This window comes from Mesoplodon densirostris, chromosome 11 (assembly GCF_025265405.1).
Source record: "Mesoplodon densirostris isolate mMesDen1 chromosome 11, mMesDen1 primary haplotype, whole genome shotgun sequence".
NCBI lineage: Eukaryota > Metazoa > Chordata > Mammalia > Artiodactyla > Ziphiidae > Mesoplodon > Mesoplodon densirostris.
In genome coordinates this window covers 70,357,716-70,373,464 of record NC_082671.1, presented here as the reverse complement: position 1 = coordinate 70,373,464, position 15,749 = coordinate 70,357,716, and the positions used below count along the sequence as shown (strand labels likewise).

Genomic DNA, 15,749 nt, shown 5'->3' with positions numbered 1-15,749 from the left:
TCTGGTAGAAACAGTGATCCCTACTTTCCTCCAGGCTTACCGAGACTGCAGTGTACTCCCTCGCCTCCCCCTTCTATTCATGGTGTCAAAAGCAGCCCCAGTTTATGTTCTTTAAGGATTTCCACTGCGCCTGGCTGCAAGGAGGTGAGCACACTCAGCTTGCAAGGTCCCAGCACCGCCCCTGCACCTGGCCCCCCTCCCTGTCCATTCCCTCCGTCAGAGCTTGGCGGACTCCCTCAGGGTAGAAGGCAAGCTGCCCCCTCTCTTAGTGTAAAGCGCACAGCAGGTGCTCAAGCAATAGGGTTTCTGTATTGTTCCCACTTGTGAGAGAACCTTCCCATTCCCCATCCTCTACCACCCTCTCAAGGGCCACCACCCTGAACTTGATAAAGAGACTCTTCCTACCCTCGTTGAATGGATGAGGAAACTGGTGTGGGACGAGGAGGGGATGGGGGATGGGTTGTTCGAAGGCCCAGGGACAGCCTCCATCCTGGAAGACTCAGTTGCAGCTGGAGCCCAGGCTTTCCGGTCCTCCTTCCAACCCACCCTGCGCCCCGAGGCTCCTACTCACGTGGATGAGCCCTCCAGCTTGCCATAGAGCCAGCCGTTCTGGGCCTCCGGCACCAGCACCTCCACAACGTCTCCGGCCGAAAAACGCAGCAGCGTGTGGTTGGCGCCCTCCGAGTGGGAGACCAGGGCGCGGACTCGCCGGGCGCCGCCGCCGCCCCTGCAGCCCGGGCGCTCGCCGAAAGAGTTGGAGCGCGAGCGCTCGTTGCTGCTGCTGTAGAGCGAGGCTGCCGAGGGGCAGGAGAGCGCCGCGGCACGTGGGTGGGAAGTTCTCCCTGGCGTCTACCCTCGATCCCTCCTGCTGCAGCGCAATCTCGGTTCCTCTTCCCGGCCCCGGGTCCCCAACCTGGGTACCTGGCCCTCCCTCTGCGTTTCGGGGGCCGGGGGTACTCACAGGCGGACGGCGTCCGGGGCAGGGACCGGCGGTCTGGCTCCAGCTGGGACGCGTATCTCGCCTCAGTGGGCTCGGGGCCGTGGGAGCCGGAGCCGTGCCGGCTGCGGGGGGAGCCGAACTCTCCCAGAGGCCTCTGGGGCTGCGAGGGGAGACGGGCAGGGGAGGGTGGGGCGGGGAGGGGCGGGGCCGCGGGGCCCTAGTCCAGCCCCCACCCCCAGTCCCAGGCGTCGGCGTAGGGGTTCTCTGGCCTGCGGCCGAGCAACCACGGGGGCGTCGCGCCGGGGCGGAAGGGCCGGCCGAGGGGCGCTTCGTAGAACGGGACCCTCGGGGGGAAGAGGCTCCAGGCGGAGGGCCTCAGGCCCCAGGGCCCCGCAGAGGGTGCCAGGGGCGGCGGGGGCGCGAACGGCGGCGGGGGCGCGAACGGCGGCGGCGGGGGCGGGGGCGCCCAGGGCCTCACCATGTCCAGGCGGGTGGGCGTCAGGCGGCCCGAGGGGTAGGGCGGCCCCAGCACGGGGCCCAGCAGGCCCGGGGAGTGGGCGCGCGACGGACTGCGGCTGGCCTCCGACTGCTCCTTCCACAGCAGCACGCGGTTCTGGAGCATCCCCCGGGCCTGGCCGGGTGGGGACACGGGGGTCAGCGAGATCCAAGCAGACCCCAGAATCCCGGGGACTCAAAACTGGCATCCTAGACCCGGGAACTCGGGCCCTGCAATCTGAGGATGACCGGACTTTCCAGCTGGAAGGAACCAAAGATCGCTGTGGTCACTTTGGGTTCACCCACTGGCCAGCCCTCCCGGTCTTTTGTCAAAGGCCCCTCACTTTTCCTGGAGGAGTTTCCCCTGACCCGTCTCTCAGTCTTTGCTTTGACGGGGGCTCTCCTACTGTCTGATGCAGGGGTAGGGGTGCAGTCCAGGCTTGGCTACAGAGATGGAGTCAGGTATGTGCACCTACCCAAAAACTGTTACCAAAGAACCCAGTCCCAGAACTTACCCTGGAATAATCTGGAAAAATATATTCTCTCACCTCACGGGGTTTGCTAAATGGATAGAGCGAAGCCGGCATAGGACACTTCAACTAAGCAACAGACAGTGGCAAATTTCTGATGACATCTTGTGTGCTCCTGGATCCAACTGTACCTGAAGCCCTTGAACTTCCCAGTGACTAGAATAATAAACACCTTTTCTGTTTAAGCCAGTTTGGGTAGTTTTCTAAAAGAAGCCTTCCAAATACTTTTTCCAGTCTATCCCTTTAGTCTACGTAAGCATCCCTTTTCTAGTATCACCAATACACGGGCATCTAACTCTGCCTGAATACCTTCAAGGACAGGAAACTCAGCCGCTGACCACATAGTCCATAGCAACTTAGGGTGGGAAGGTTTTAAATGTTAGACCTGCTGTTTGTATTAATCATGTTTTTAATTTTCTGTACTTTATGATGCTTTGACATCGTGGGGCCTTGTTAATCTGAAAAGACTGCACCTCACAGGGCTAGATAATTCCTAGAGATAGTAAACAGTTTGCTTGGAGCACACCTTTCATATGCAAACCAACCAACCCAAAACGCATATCCCCAATCACCTCCTTCTAATTCACACACCAAACCAAAGTTTCCCCTGCCCTAAATCACCCAAGCCAGGTACCAGACAATTAGAATAACCCCTATAGCCCAGAGCCCACTGAAATTATTCAAACCATCCAATCCTAAACTTACTTAAACTTGCTTACCCTTCTTTGCCCATCCCTTCCCATGGAAACCATAACAAAGGTTCTGGGCCATGCTTTCCCCTAGCTCCTTCTGCCTCTTGACCAACCCCCAGTGCTACTCCCATGTGGCCTTGGGTAGTGTGTCATGACCCTTTCTCTTGGGAAGTGTGGTATGTAATAAAACTTCTTTCAGTGGGATTGACCTCTCTGTGTTGTCACTCAGGTCATCCTAGGTACAATCAAAACACTCTGCTCTCCAGTTATCAGTGTCTCTCCATTTTCTACTCCAATACTCGCTCCCTCAAGGCCAAGTTCAGGATTGTCACCTTAGGAATAATAAAAGCTTCCCTTTGCTGAGCATTTACTCTGTGCCAGGCCCAGTGTTAAAGACTTTACCTCCATTATCCTATTCGATTCTCCCAGTAGCCCTGCGAGGTAGGTGCCATTATTATCTCCATTTTATAGAAGAAGATGCTGAGGGTCAGAGCAGTTAATGACTGGCTCGAGGTCTCTCATCCAGTAAGCAATGGAGTGGCCTGTACTCGTCTGTCTTGAGGAAGCTTCCTGTGACTACATTTCCATGATTTTTCCCTTCATTCTGGCCCAGCTGCTGAAAATTTGATCTCAGGCAGCAAAACAGAAAGGCTCAGCGCCTCAAGTCACAGGAGCAACTAGTTCAGTTGGTGGCTAGGTGGCCGCCCCCTCTGTTGCCTTGCATAGTTAATTAGCAAAACAGCCCAAAGACAAAACTCCAAAGGCCTTTGTGCGCTTGTTTCAGAGGCAGTAAGCAAAGTGAGACCATTAAGTTTTGCTTATCATATTTAAAAAAGGGTTTTTGTCCAATTTGAAAGTGCCTGCCAGGGTGCTAGGGGATTCTCGGAGTAATGGCCTCAGCACCGAGTCCTGGCCTGGATGGCACTCAACTTCACTGGCTCCCCTCAGCCCTGCCTTTAGGCAGTTTAGCCAGTGGTTGGGAAGAAACATAGAGGAGACCATGGGAAAATGTTAAAAATATTTACAGAGTGGAAAAGCCATTCTGGGACTTCCCTGGTGGTGCAGTGGTTAAAAATCCGCCTGCCAATGCAGGGGACACGGGTTTGATCCCTGGTCCAGGAAGATCCCACGTGCTGTGGAGCAACTAAGCCAGTGCACCACAACTACTGAGCCTGCGCTCTAGAGCCCGTGAGCCACAACTACTGAGCCTGCGTGCTGCAACTACTGAAGCCTGTGTGCCTAGAGCCCGTGCTCCGCAACAAGAGAAGCCACCGCAATGAGAAGCCCGCACACCGCAACGAAGAGTAGCCCCCCGCTCGCCGCAACTAGAGAAAGCCTGCATGCAGCAATGAAGATCCAACGCAGCCAAAAATATAATAAAAATTAAAAAATTAAATTAATCATGTAAGAAAAATATTAAAAAAAGAAAAGCCATTCTAAGTATGATACAAACCCCCTAAACTATAAAAGACTGATAAATTTGACTAAATAAAAATAATTTTTTTACCATGGCAAAACTCACAATAAGCAAAATCAAATGATAAAGGACAAACTGGGAAAATAATTTGCAACTCATCACTGTGAAAGGGCTAATTTCAGTAACATATAAAGAGCTCCTACAAATTCATAAGAAAAATGGAGGAAAAGATACTGACCTGTCACAGTAAAGAAAATCAAATGGCTCTGAAACATGAAAAGATGTCAATCTCACTTATAAGACAAGCGTAACAAGTGTAAAACTACACTGAGATACCATTTTTATCTTTTTGATTACCAAAAATCAAAGTTTGCTCACATACTGTTGTCAAGGAAACAGGGAATCTCCGTCATTGCTGGTGGAAGTGTAAATTGGTACAGCCAATGCTTATATCCCTGGACTCACCAATCCCATTTCTAGGCATTTATCCTAGAGATATACTTACACAACTGCGATAGATCCAGAGAAGCTGACGGTGAGGTAGAAAGGCGTGTTATTGACTAGACTTGGACTAAGCAAGGACCGATTATTGGAGACAGATGAGAAAGACACCTTACTGTGCTCAGGCACTTAAGAGTTCTTTAAATCTTGTGCATTCTGCGTACAGATATGCTTAACAGGTACATATTTATGCTTCACTGTCCTAGGAGTTAGATCGTGTATGTCCTAAAGCCCAGCTGGGTCAGACAACATGCTACCTATTCCCCTGTACCTAGGGGAAGTCTGGTTCATTCAATCCACAGCTCCCTCCTGAGGGGGCGATCATTCAGCAGGAGGCAGCCAGTGGAGGAGTGAGCTCTCCTCTTAATATTGGAGGTTAACTGTTCAAGACACAGGCGGAAAGGAGTTTTCTTCCAAAGAAGATGTACACATGGCCAGTGAGTACGGGAAAAGATACTCAGCATCATCAGCCATCAGGGAAATGCAAATCAAAACCATAATGAGGGGCCTCCCTGGTGGCGCAAGTGGTTGAGAGTCCGCCTGCCGATGCAGGGGATACGGGTTCGTGCCCCGGTCTGGGAGGATCCCATATGCCGCGGAGCGGCTGGGCCCGTGAGCCATGGCCGCTGAGCCTGCGCGTCCGGAGCCTGCGCGTCCGGAGCCTGTGCTCCGCAACGGGGGAGGCCACAACAGTGAGAGGCCCGCATACCGCAAAAAAAAAAAAAAAAAAAAAAAAAAAAACATAATGAGGTACCACCCCACACTCACTAGGATGGCTATAATCAAAAAGACAGGGCTTCCCTGGTGGCACATTGGTTGAGAGTCCGCCTGCCGATGCAGGGGACACGGGTTCGTGACCCGGTCCGGGAAGATCCCACATGCCGCGGAATGGCTGGGCCCGTGAGCCATGGCCACTGAGCCTGCGCATCCGGAGCCTGTGCTTCGCAACGGGAGAAGCCACAACAGTGAGAGGCCCGCGTACCGCAAAAAAAAAAAAAAAAAAAAAAAAAAAAAAAAAAGACAGTCACAAGTATTGGCAAGGATGTGGAGAAACTGGTAGCGGGAATGTAAAATGGTGAAAGAGTGTGGAAGTTCCTCAAACAGTTAAACATAGAGTTACCATACAATCCAGCAATTCCACTCCTATATACCCATGAGAAATGAAAACACACGTCCACGGAAAAACTTTTACGTGGATATCCAGAGCAGCACCATTCATAATAGCCAAACAGTAGAAACAAGCCAGATGTCCATCAATTGATGAATGGGTAAGTAAATGTGGCATATCCCGATGATGGAATCCTATTTGGCAATAAAAAGGAATGGTGTATGGATACATGCTCCAACACTGACGAACTTGAAAAACATGATGTTCAGTGAAAGAAACCAGTCACAAAGGACTACATATTGTACGATTCCTTTCATATGAAATTGCCAGAAAAGGCAAATCTATAGAGACAGAAAGTAGATTAGTGGCAGCTTAGGGCAAGGGGGAATGGGAAGATCAAGGAATGACCGCAAAGGAGTACTGATTTTTTTTTTTTTTTAGCAGTAATGAAATGTTCTAAACTTGACTTGAGGCAATGGATGCACAACTCTGTGAATATACTACACCACTTGTTAAAAAATATTTATTTATTTTGGCTGTGCCGGGTCTTAGTTGCAGCATGTGGGATCTTTTAGTTGCAGCATGTGGGATCTAGTTCCCTGACCAGGAATTGAACACGGGCCCCCTGCATTGGGAGAATGGAGTCTTACCCACCGGACCACCACGGAAGTTCCTATACTACACTGCTGAATTGCACACTTTAAATGGGTGAATTTCATGGTGTGTGAATTATATCTCAATATAACCGTTTAAAGGAAGAAGCAGCAGCTCCTCCCTGAAGGATCACTCAGTGGGGGTGGGGTAGGGTGGGAGAAGGCCGAGCCCTGAGCCCGGGGCTGGGTGCGGTGGTGAGAGTGGGAGAATGTCAGCCGGGGCTGGGATCAGTCACTGGATCCAGCCACATCTCACACCTCTGCTCAGCACCAGATTTCTGATCCCTGGGATCAGAAACAGAGACTCAGGGAGGGCCTGGCAAGGTAAGGACCCCGAGGTGGGGAGGCGGGAGTTGGCTGCTGGCTGTTGGGGGCAGCTGACTGCAAGCACTCGGGTCTCCTGAATGGGAGCCTTTGTTTTCATCTTTGGAGGGGAGAGAGCAGGGGCAGGAGGACCTAATCCCACTGGGCTCCTGCATATGCCAGGCTCCACCATCGCACCCACCTTCTGCAGGGGTGATTATTTCCCTCCTTTTCCAGATAAGAAAATGAGACTCAGAAATGAAATCACTTGCCAGAATTTGCAGCCAGGGCACAGTATTTGGGAAACTGAATAAGAATACAAAGAAATGGATATAGAAACTAAATAAGACTACAGAGAAATAGGAAGTAGTAGAAAGAGCAATGAGGCTGGGGGAGGGGCAGAGGAGCCCGTGTTTGTGGCCAGGAAAGAGAGGCTGGCTGGCTGGGTGGGTCTCTCTCAGATACCAGATAGAACCAGAGCCTGATATGTCATCTGGGCTCAAAGACTATGTGTTGAATAAATGAATGAATGAACAAATGACATTGGAAAAATGCAAGGATTTTTAGGGAATGATGGAAGGATGGTTTCCCAACAGCCCTGGCCCCTCCCCTCCTGTAGATTCCATCATCCCCCTCCCCAGAGGGGTCAACAGCTGGGCCAGGCCAGGGAGGTAGGCAAGTCCACATGCAAGAAGGGTGATTGGGAGGCTTTGGCCCCTGTTGGACTTTCACAGAAGGCAGGACAGAACTTTGACCACCAGTGGGCTGGCAGGGGCCTGAGGATCTGCAAGTGAGAGGCCAGGCAACAGGGCTCAGGGGCCTGAGCAGTGCAGTCACAGAGACACTTGGGTAGGGCAACATCAAGTGTCCCTCCTGAGTGTGCTCTGAGAGGGGCTGCTGGCTTTCCTGAGTTCCAGGCATCCATAGACTTGGGCAGCTGCTAGCCCATAAGGTACTTCTTTGTAATTTAGAAACAGATGTTCTGTCTGGATGGACAGAGCCTGGTGGGTACACATTTGGTGAGAGAATGGCCTCTTTTTCTTTTAAATTTTCTTGATAATTTTTTTTTTTTTTTTTTTTTTTTGCGGTACGCGGGCCTCTCACTGTTGTGGCCTCTCCCGTTGCGGAGCACAGGCTCTGGACGCGCAGGCTCAGCGGCCATGGCTCACGGGCCCAGCCGCTCCGCGGCATGTGGGATCTTCCCGGACTGGGGCACGAACCCGTGTCCCCTGCATCGGCAGGCAGACTGTCAACCGCTGCGCCACCAGGGAAGCCCTTCTTGATAAATTTTTAAAAATTGAAGTATAGTTAATTTACAATGTTGTGTTAGCAAAGTGATTCACACACACACACACACACACATACATTCTTTTTCAGATTCTTTTCCATTATAGGTTATTACAAGATATTGAGTATAGTTCCCTGTGCTATACATTAGGTCCTTGTTGTTTACCTTTTTTATACATAGTAGTGTGCATATGTTAATCCCAAAATCCTAATTTAACTCTCCCCCCACCCTTTGCTATCGCCTTTGGTAACCATAAGTTTGTTTCTATGTCTGTGAGTCTATTTCTCTTTTGTAAATAAGTTCATTTGTATCATTTTTTAGATTCCACATATATGATATGACATATATCATATCATATATCATATGACATATATATGTGGAATCTAAAAAATGATACAAACGAACATATGATATTTGTCTTTGACTTACTTCACTTAATATAATAATTTCTAGGTCCATCCATGTTGCTGCAAATGGCATTATTTCATTTTTTATGGCTGAGTAATATTCCATTGTGTGTGTGTGTGTGTGTGTATATATATATATATATATATATATATATATATCACATCTTCTTTAGAGGATGGCTTCTTTAGAGGATGGCAAAGGTAATGATGCTCCTTTCTTCAGGCAAACACAGTCTGCAACCAGTATGTTCAGCTTGGAGAGCACAGCATAGCTCTACTCTCAGCCAGGCTTCCTTGTGCAGTACACAACCTGTACAACCTTCCCTAGAAGCCCTGTCTGCTGTGGTTCTCCACATGAGAGGCTGAGTGACAGCTGATGCTTGCAAAAGGAAGACCTGGGGCAGAGTGGGGTCCCACTGGGTAGAGATTGCTCCATTCTCCTGTCCCCCACCCCATTTGCCAGCACCACTGCCTGAGTCCTTGCAGTTCAACTCAACCCAGAGTGGGAACAGGACCATGAGGAGGCAAAGGAAAGAAACAAGGCACCTAAGAGGACCCAGTGGTCAGCAGGGAGAACACAGCAAACCACCCCGGCAGCTGAGAGGAGGGAGTGACAAGCTTAACAAGGACTTGATAAGGGTACTTACTGCCAAACAAAGACCTTCTTACCCAGACAAAGCATGATGTTAAGATTTAAAATTGAACAGATGAACTAAAGAGAGGACAGTCCGGGGTGGGATAGGGAGGGTGGGAGGGAGACGCAAGAGGGAGGAGATATGGGGATATAGGTATATGTACAGCTGATTCACTTTGTTATAAAGCAGAACCTAACACACCATTGTAAAGCAATTATACTCCAATAAAGATGTTAAAAAAAAAAAAGAGAGAGAGAGAGAGGACAGTCCTGTTGAGAACAGAATCAGTCGCCTGCAGGTCAAGGAGGAGAAATATCTCAAAATACTGAGCAAGAAGAAATGAAATAGACATAGTGGGGGGAGAAGATGGTCACAGATGTGGAGGCTCAAATGATTGGAGCTCCAGAAAGAGAAAAGGTAATGACGGCAGAGAGATAATAATTAAAGAAACAGAAGAGGAAATAGCTCCCCAGACCTGAAGAAAGACTTGAGCCTGCAGGCTGAAGGGCCACCGACAGGCACTCATCTAGGTGGTAGCGGGACAAGTTCCCGAGTCGCAAGGACACAAAGAAAATCTCCAAGCATCCATAGAGAAAGAGCCTGTTACTTAAAAGGGAAAGGAGACAGACCAGCACTTGACTTAGCATCTACAACACCGAGCACTAGAAAACAGGGGCAAATCATCTTGGACCATGAGAAAAAAAAGGCTGCAGCTCCTTCAACCAGCCAATATGCCCTCACCAGCAGGGTAAAAGTGAGACATTTGCAGAGATGCAAGGATTCCAACAGTGTATATGCAGAAAATACTCATGCAATTTCTCCAGCCATGCCAATTAATCAAAACAGAAACCTCAAGACAGTGGGAGGTGAAAAGGATTGAAAACAGTGGTAAGCATTGTGTCTGATCCTATGTGTGGTGAAATGTTAGTGGACGATGGTGGTGCACTGGCCATGGTAATACATGTAATCTAAGTACAGATTCTTGAGATAGAAGGGCCATGCTGCAAAGAAATGACTAGTGAGGGTCTGGAACTAAAAGTCCTGAAGTTTCTTGGCAAAACCAAGAGGTGGTGGTTTGGAAGGATGAGAAGAGGAGTACAGACTTTACAAGCCTCATCTTAGAGCACCAGGGAGGGCAGGAAAATCCTTCTCAAGGTCTTCTCTTATGGGGTGAGGGGAGCAAAGGACCAAGTAGTGTGTGTGTGTGTGTGTGTGGGGCGGCATTATTTTTTGAAAAACATAATAGACAAATATATATGATTATGAGGTTCACAGAGTGAGGTCATCATGAGCAGAGATGAAAAGAACAATAGGCTTTCCAAAATAATAAAGGGGAGAGGGATGTGGAATTAAATAAATTAAATGAATCTCAGCTAAAATTGGGGTAGGGGCAGGCCTGTAGGGGGAGCTCACATACCCTGCTATGTAGCCTCAATTATTCCAAGCAGGAAGAGGAGCAAGCCTACATCTCCCACAGGAAGTTGCTGCCTACTTTGTTATCCAGCAGCAGAAGAAAACTTCTCCCCCAACCCCGACCCCTGTGACAGCCCAGCCAATCAGACTGTAGCAGCCCAACCAGTGAGAAACCTCCATACTTTGGACTCCCAGCTTCCTCCAATGGACTCTTTGGTTATTACAGCCCCTCCCAACTCCTCTCTTTCCACCATAAAACAAGCTGTCAATCCCTGTTCTCTGGATTTGCGCGTGGTCTGCTGTACTTCACATATCGTGAATTGCAGTTCCTCTGACTATTCCTGAATAAACTTGCTTTTGCTGGTAAAATAACTGGCTATTATATTATTAAAGTTGACAGAGGAATGTATACTTTATCAAACTGACAAGAACAAGAATGGGAGAAAAAGAGGAAACGACAAAGTAAATACAGTTAACTCAAGTTATCCAGAAAGAATAGAGCAGGTATATCAGTTGTTAGGTTAAACGAGAATGAACTGAATTCTCCTATTGGAAGACATAGATTGTCAGACTGGTCAAAAGTCAAAACTGAGCTATATCTTTGTAACATAAAACACTTAAAGATAAGAAAAGAGAAAGTAGGAAGGGCAATAGTAATGTCAAAGTGGAATTAAAAGTATCAGACTGGATTATGAGATATATACATAAATGGCAATATTTACAGAGAAGGTATAATAGTCAAGTCATAATCCCCACCACACTAAACAACATGGCAGCTAAATGCAGAAAGCAAAATCCACTAGAAATACAATGGTCTAGAAGATCAGACAAAGCAAGACCATAGAAGATTTAAATACCATGATAAAATTAATAGACAGTAATTGAATAAACCTATGAGTTAATGATTTTGTGAATAGTGAGTGTATGTAAACAGGACTGAAAAAAATAAATGGTCCATACATGAATGAATAAATGCAGGAATTATTAGTGAATGTGAGAATTTAAAAAAATCATGACAATAAATGAATGAATATGTGGTGATGCGAATAAAGAAATAGATGGGGAGAGTAAATAAGTAAAATAAATATCTCCAGGGTGGAAGGAAAGAAGGGAATGGGGAGGAAGGGAGGGGAATTCCCAGGCAGCCAGCTCACAGAGAGCACAGCCCCCAGAAGGCTTCATTTAGCTGTCCCCCAGCCCCAGCTCACCCGGCCAAAAAACTGCAGGAAGGTGTTGGAAAGCAGCAGGTGCTTCTCAGCCAGGAAGCGGTAACGCCGCTTCTCTTCCAGTTCAGCTGCCCGCTGACTCTCAGACACGAAGGCCTGCATCTGCGCGTGCAGCCGGTTCACGCTCTCCTGGGGGAAAAGGGGATTCTGGCTGGAGGCAGGGGGTGTCTCCCTCATCCCACTCCCACGGGTGCCAGCTGTCTGAAGCCTCTCTCTCCTTCCTGAACCAGCCACCTCCTCCTGGAAGCCTCCCCTGAGCACCCAGCCTGCCCTCGCTTCTGGGCCTGCCCTCTCATGTGTATCCTCATCCTCATGAGCCTGGGTTCTGCCTGCCCTCTGGCCCGGGCACTTCTCCCAGGTAGGACTGGTGTCTGAGCCATCCTTCTGTCCCCAGTGCCAGGCACAGGGCCAAGCACAGAAGTGAGGCCTAAGAGAGTTGGTTTAATGAAAATGCAAATTAATTGATTAATAACCGCCTACTTGGGAGCGAAGATTTCAAAGAGGAGAGATATGAGCTTATTAAAGGAGCCAGAAGAGGAGGCAGGAAAGGAGATAGAGGTCTTGGAGACGGAGGCCAAGGATGGGGCCCTGAGCTTGGGAGGAGGGGCTGGCCTTAGTCAGGGGGCAGGAGGGCGGGGGAGGCTGGCGGGGCTGCTGGTGGATTCTGCCTTTGCTACCTTGATCAGGAGCAGCGTGACTGAGGGCCTCAGGTTTTCTCAATGAAGTAGGAGAAGGCAAGGAGGCCAGGGGAATGCGGGGAGGGCCAGGCAGTGACAGGACAAGGAGTGGCTCTGAGGGTGTCCCTGAGACAGTGATGCCCACCTGCCAGGGGCTGGCTGACCTCTCCAGCTATGCTTGCCACACAGGGTGGGGCAAGACACGCTCCTGGGGTTGGGCTGGTGCTGGGTGGGAGAGCGCCAACGGGTGTTGGGGGTCCCCTCGGAGCCCGGTGTTGCCCCCCAGCCCCTGCACCTTCATCTCCCGTGCATTCTTGTCCCTCTTGCGCTCCATACGCCACAGCTGGGACATGCACTTCTCCAGGTTGGCGGCTCGGTGGCGGTACTCCATCTCGTAGTGCTGGCGGCTGTCCTTGGATGGGGTGGAGAGAGGAGGGAGACCCCCGTGTCAAAGAGCTCAAGGCACCTGGCTTATGGGCCAGAGTACTGGACCTGGGCAGGGGCTCAGCTGGGAGCATGTATAACCTGGGGCCAGTCAATGCCCAGCGCTGGCCTCAGTGTGCCCATCCCTCAAAAGGGGAGAGACGGTCCTGCTGGTGATGGGCTGTGGGGCCAGGATGCGTGGCCAGACTCACTTTGATGAACTGCATGTCCAGCTTGGTGTTCTTCTCCATGTGCTGCAGCAGGTCTCCATGGAATGTCTGCACCTGTGTGGAGTGCAGGGTGGGGGTGATCAGGGCGGCCCTATCATCCCCAGGCCCCAGAGTTCCTTGCACTGCTCACTCCAGTACATTGCCCACTACGTTCCTAACACACCAGGCACCTTGCCAATCATCAGAGAAATGGGTAAAACAAGAGCACCTATTTGGAGGGAGGATTAAATGGTTAAACATACAAAACATTTAGTGCAGTCCCTGGCTTGAAACACATCCTCCATAAATGTGTCAACATCTTCCGGTTCTTAGTCTCAGTCTGTGCCTTGATTATGCCTGGAATTTCCTACCAGTCTTCAAATACCAGCTTCACTTCCCCCTCTGCTGGGAGGCCCTCCTGACTCCTCAGGCAGAATCCATCACTCTCTCATTTTGTTTCTGGCATGTGTACAACTTGTTTGTTCATTGTTCGCTCCTCCAGCCATAAGATGGAATTTCTTGCCGGGCCCCTGGTCACAGCCCGTTTGTATGGGCAGCATGAACCAGGTCTGTCCCATCTCTGAGTCCCCGGCACCGTGGGCTGGGCCTGGCCCAGCAAAAGAGCTCACAACTGTTGAGGGCTTCACTGGGGTGGCAGGTTCCCGTGACAGGTGAGAAGGAGGTGGCTGACCACCTGGGTGACCAGGAGGACCAGGAAGGCTATTGGGCTCAGGCTCAGAAAAGCTTTGTTCTAGCCGTTTTGGTTCTGCCTCCAATTTGCCCTGTAACTTTGGATGAGTTGCTGCCCCTCCCTGGGCCTCAGTTTCCCCATCTGTAATGGGAAAGTTTTGCCCAGATGGTCCCTAAGGTCCAGCCCTAGGACCCAATGAGCTTGATTCTGTGGGCCTTGGTGGTCAGCTGGCACGTTCCCCTGTGTCCCCCATCAGTGCTCCCTGGGTCACTCCGTGTTGTTAGGACATCAGACCTAAATCCTTTCTTCTGTACTCTTTGCAAAAAGGAGCATCTCCCATCCTGCTGCCGCCTCTGGGGACACTTCCAACTCTGCTCAGCCTTCTCTGTCTGCCTGACCTTTCCCCTCAGGAGTCCCTGCTCAAGAACCCTCGGTGGGGGACTTCCTTGGTGGTCCAGTCGTTAAGACTTCGCCTTCCAACGCAGGGCGTGCAGGTCCGATCCCTGGTCGGGGAGCTAAGATCCCACATGCCTCGCGGCCAAAAAACCAAAACATAAAACAGAAGCAATATTGTAACAAATTCAATAAAGACTTTAAAAACAAACAAAAAAGAACTCTGGGTGGATCCTGCCTCCTGCCACGGGGGTCCCCAAGCTGTGCTGTGGCAGCTCTGTCCCTCAGGAAAAGGAATGCCGGTCGTCAGGAAAGACCAGTAAATTATAAAAGTTCTCAGTTTTTCTTCCACAGATGTTTCTGAAACCTTGCTAACTACTGGTCTATAAGGGAGCTTTGGTGTGGCCCCCTCAGGACTAGCCGGGCCTTAAACCCCTGAGTGTGGCTGCCAGTGTGTGTTCTGGGGGGGTGGCACGGGATCAGTGTTACAAACCTCTCTGAGTCCCTATTTCTGCCCCATGGGGGCCCTTTTCTGCTGGATCCAGGCAGTAAGGACGTGAGCCTTCCTGACCTATACCTCCCAGTTGAAGGTTCTGCTCCAACACAAGACATATGTTCCTGAAAACTGCCACGTCCTGCCAAATCGCCCGATATAAACAACAGGGCTTATGGAAGATGCAGGATTGGGGCTGATGCTCAAAACCCAGGCAACTTGGCAACCAGAGCACTAAGAGAGATGGTGAATGGTACCTGGAGAGATGAACTTGAACCACGCCTAAGGCCGTGGAAAATATTAAAAATGCACAAAACCAATAGAATGGACACACCGGCAACACCTGAATTACTGCAGAGCTGGCATGCTGAGGTGATGCAGGAGGAGGTGGGGCTGTCATGATGGTGGAAATGGGAGGCTGCGACACCCACCCCCAGCTGAGAGACCCGGGAGGCTGGGAGTGCTTGTCCTCCCCAGGGAGGCCTGGGTGCAGGAGCTCTTTTAAAATGTTCTTAGGGCTTCCCTGGTGGCGCAGTGGTTGAGAGTCGGCCTGCCGATGCAGGAGACACGGGTTCGTGCCCCGGTCCGGGAAGATCCCACATGCCGCAGAGCGGCTGGGCCCGTGAGCCATGGCCGCTGAGCCTGCGCGTCTGGAGCCTGTGCTCTGCAATGGGAGAGGCCACAACAGTGAGAGGCCCGCGTACCACAAAAAAAAAAAAAAAAAAAAAAAAAAAAAAAGTTCTTAAAATGCAGCCTGAAGGGCTATTGCTGTCAGTGCAGCAGACAAGTTGGGGGCTTTACCTTTCTTCCTAATTCCTAACTTTCCCCTCCCCTTGCCTAGGAAATGTCACTTATGAACAAGCCACCTTCCATGTCATAGGATACGGCTCTGGCTTCTAGTCGCGTAGGGACTAAGTCACACCACGGAAACATGCATTAGAGCAGGACAGGTGGGTTGTAATTCTTCTCATTACCAGGGCTTGGCTGTGATCGCCAACAGCATAGAGGACACAGACCCAGGATGCCCCAATCAGACGGGGCCCAGGCATCAGTGGGTTAATGGAAAGTCGTCAAGCTCCCGAAGAAATGGATCTAATAAGATGTTGATACTTGAAGAGAACTTTGAACTCTTGCTGTGGGGGAACCACAGGACTGCCTATAATTAGCAGGTGGCTTCTGAAACAAGGAAGACACCAAACCCAGGGCAGGCTGAAGAATTCCCAGCAAGTCGGAACAGAGGCTGCCGTGCCCTGCT

At 50.3% G+C, this 15,749-nt stretch overlaps 1 protein-coding gene across 1 annotated transcript in view; it reads right to left on the bottom strand.

Moving 5' to 3' along the window:
* The window catches only part of BAIAP2L2 (BAR/IMD domain containing adaptor protein 2 like 2), a 28,255-nt gene that overhangs the window by 3,440 nt on the left and 9,066 nt on the right, over window positions 1-15,749 (bottom strand). The window contains exons 5-10 of the mRNA XM_060112928.1: window positions 12,921-12,992; window positions 12,581-12,697; window positions 11,591-11,737; window positions 1,419-1,571; window positions 962-1,100; window positions 572-794 (exon numbers count right to left, since the gene is read on the bottom strand). Of these exons, the coding sequence (XP_059968911.1) occupies window positions 572-794; window positions 962-1,100; window positions 1,419-1,571; window positions 11,591-11,737; window positions 12,581-12,697; window positions 12,921-12,992 (851 nt within the window). The remainder of the gene's footprint in view (window positions 1-571; window positions 795-961; window positions 1,101-1,418; window positions 1,572-11,590; window positions 11,738-12,580; window positions 12,698-12,920; window positions 12,993-15,749) is intronic.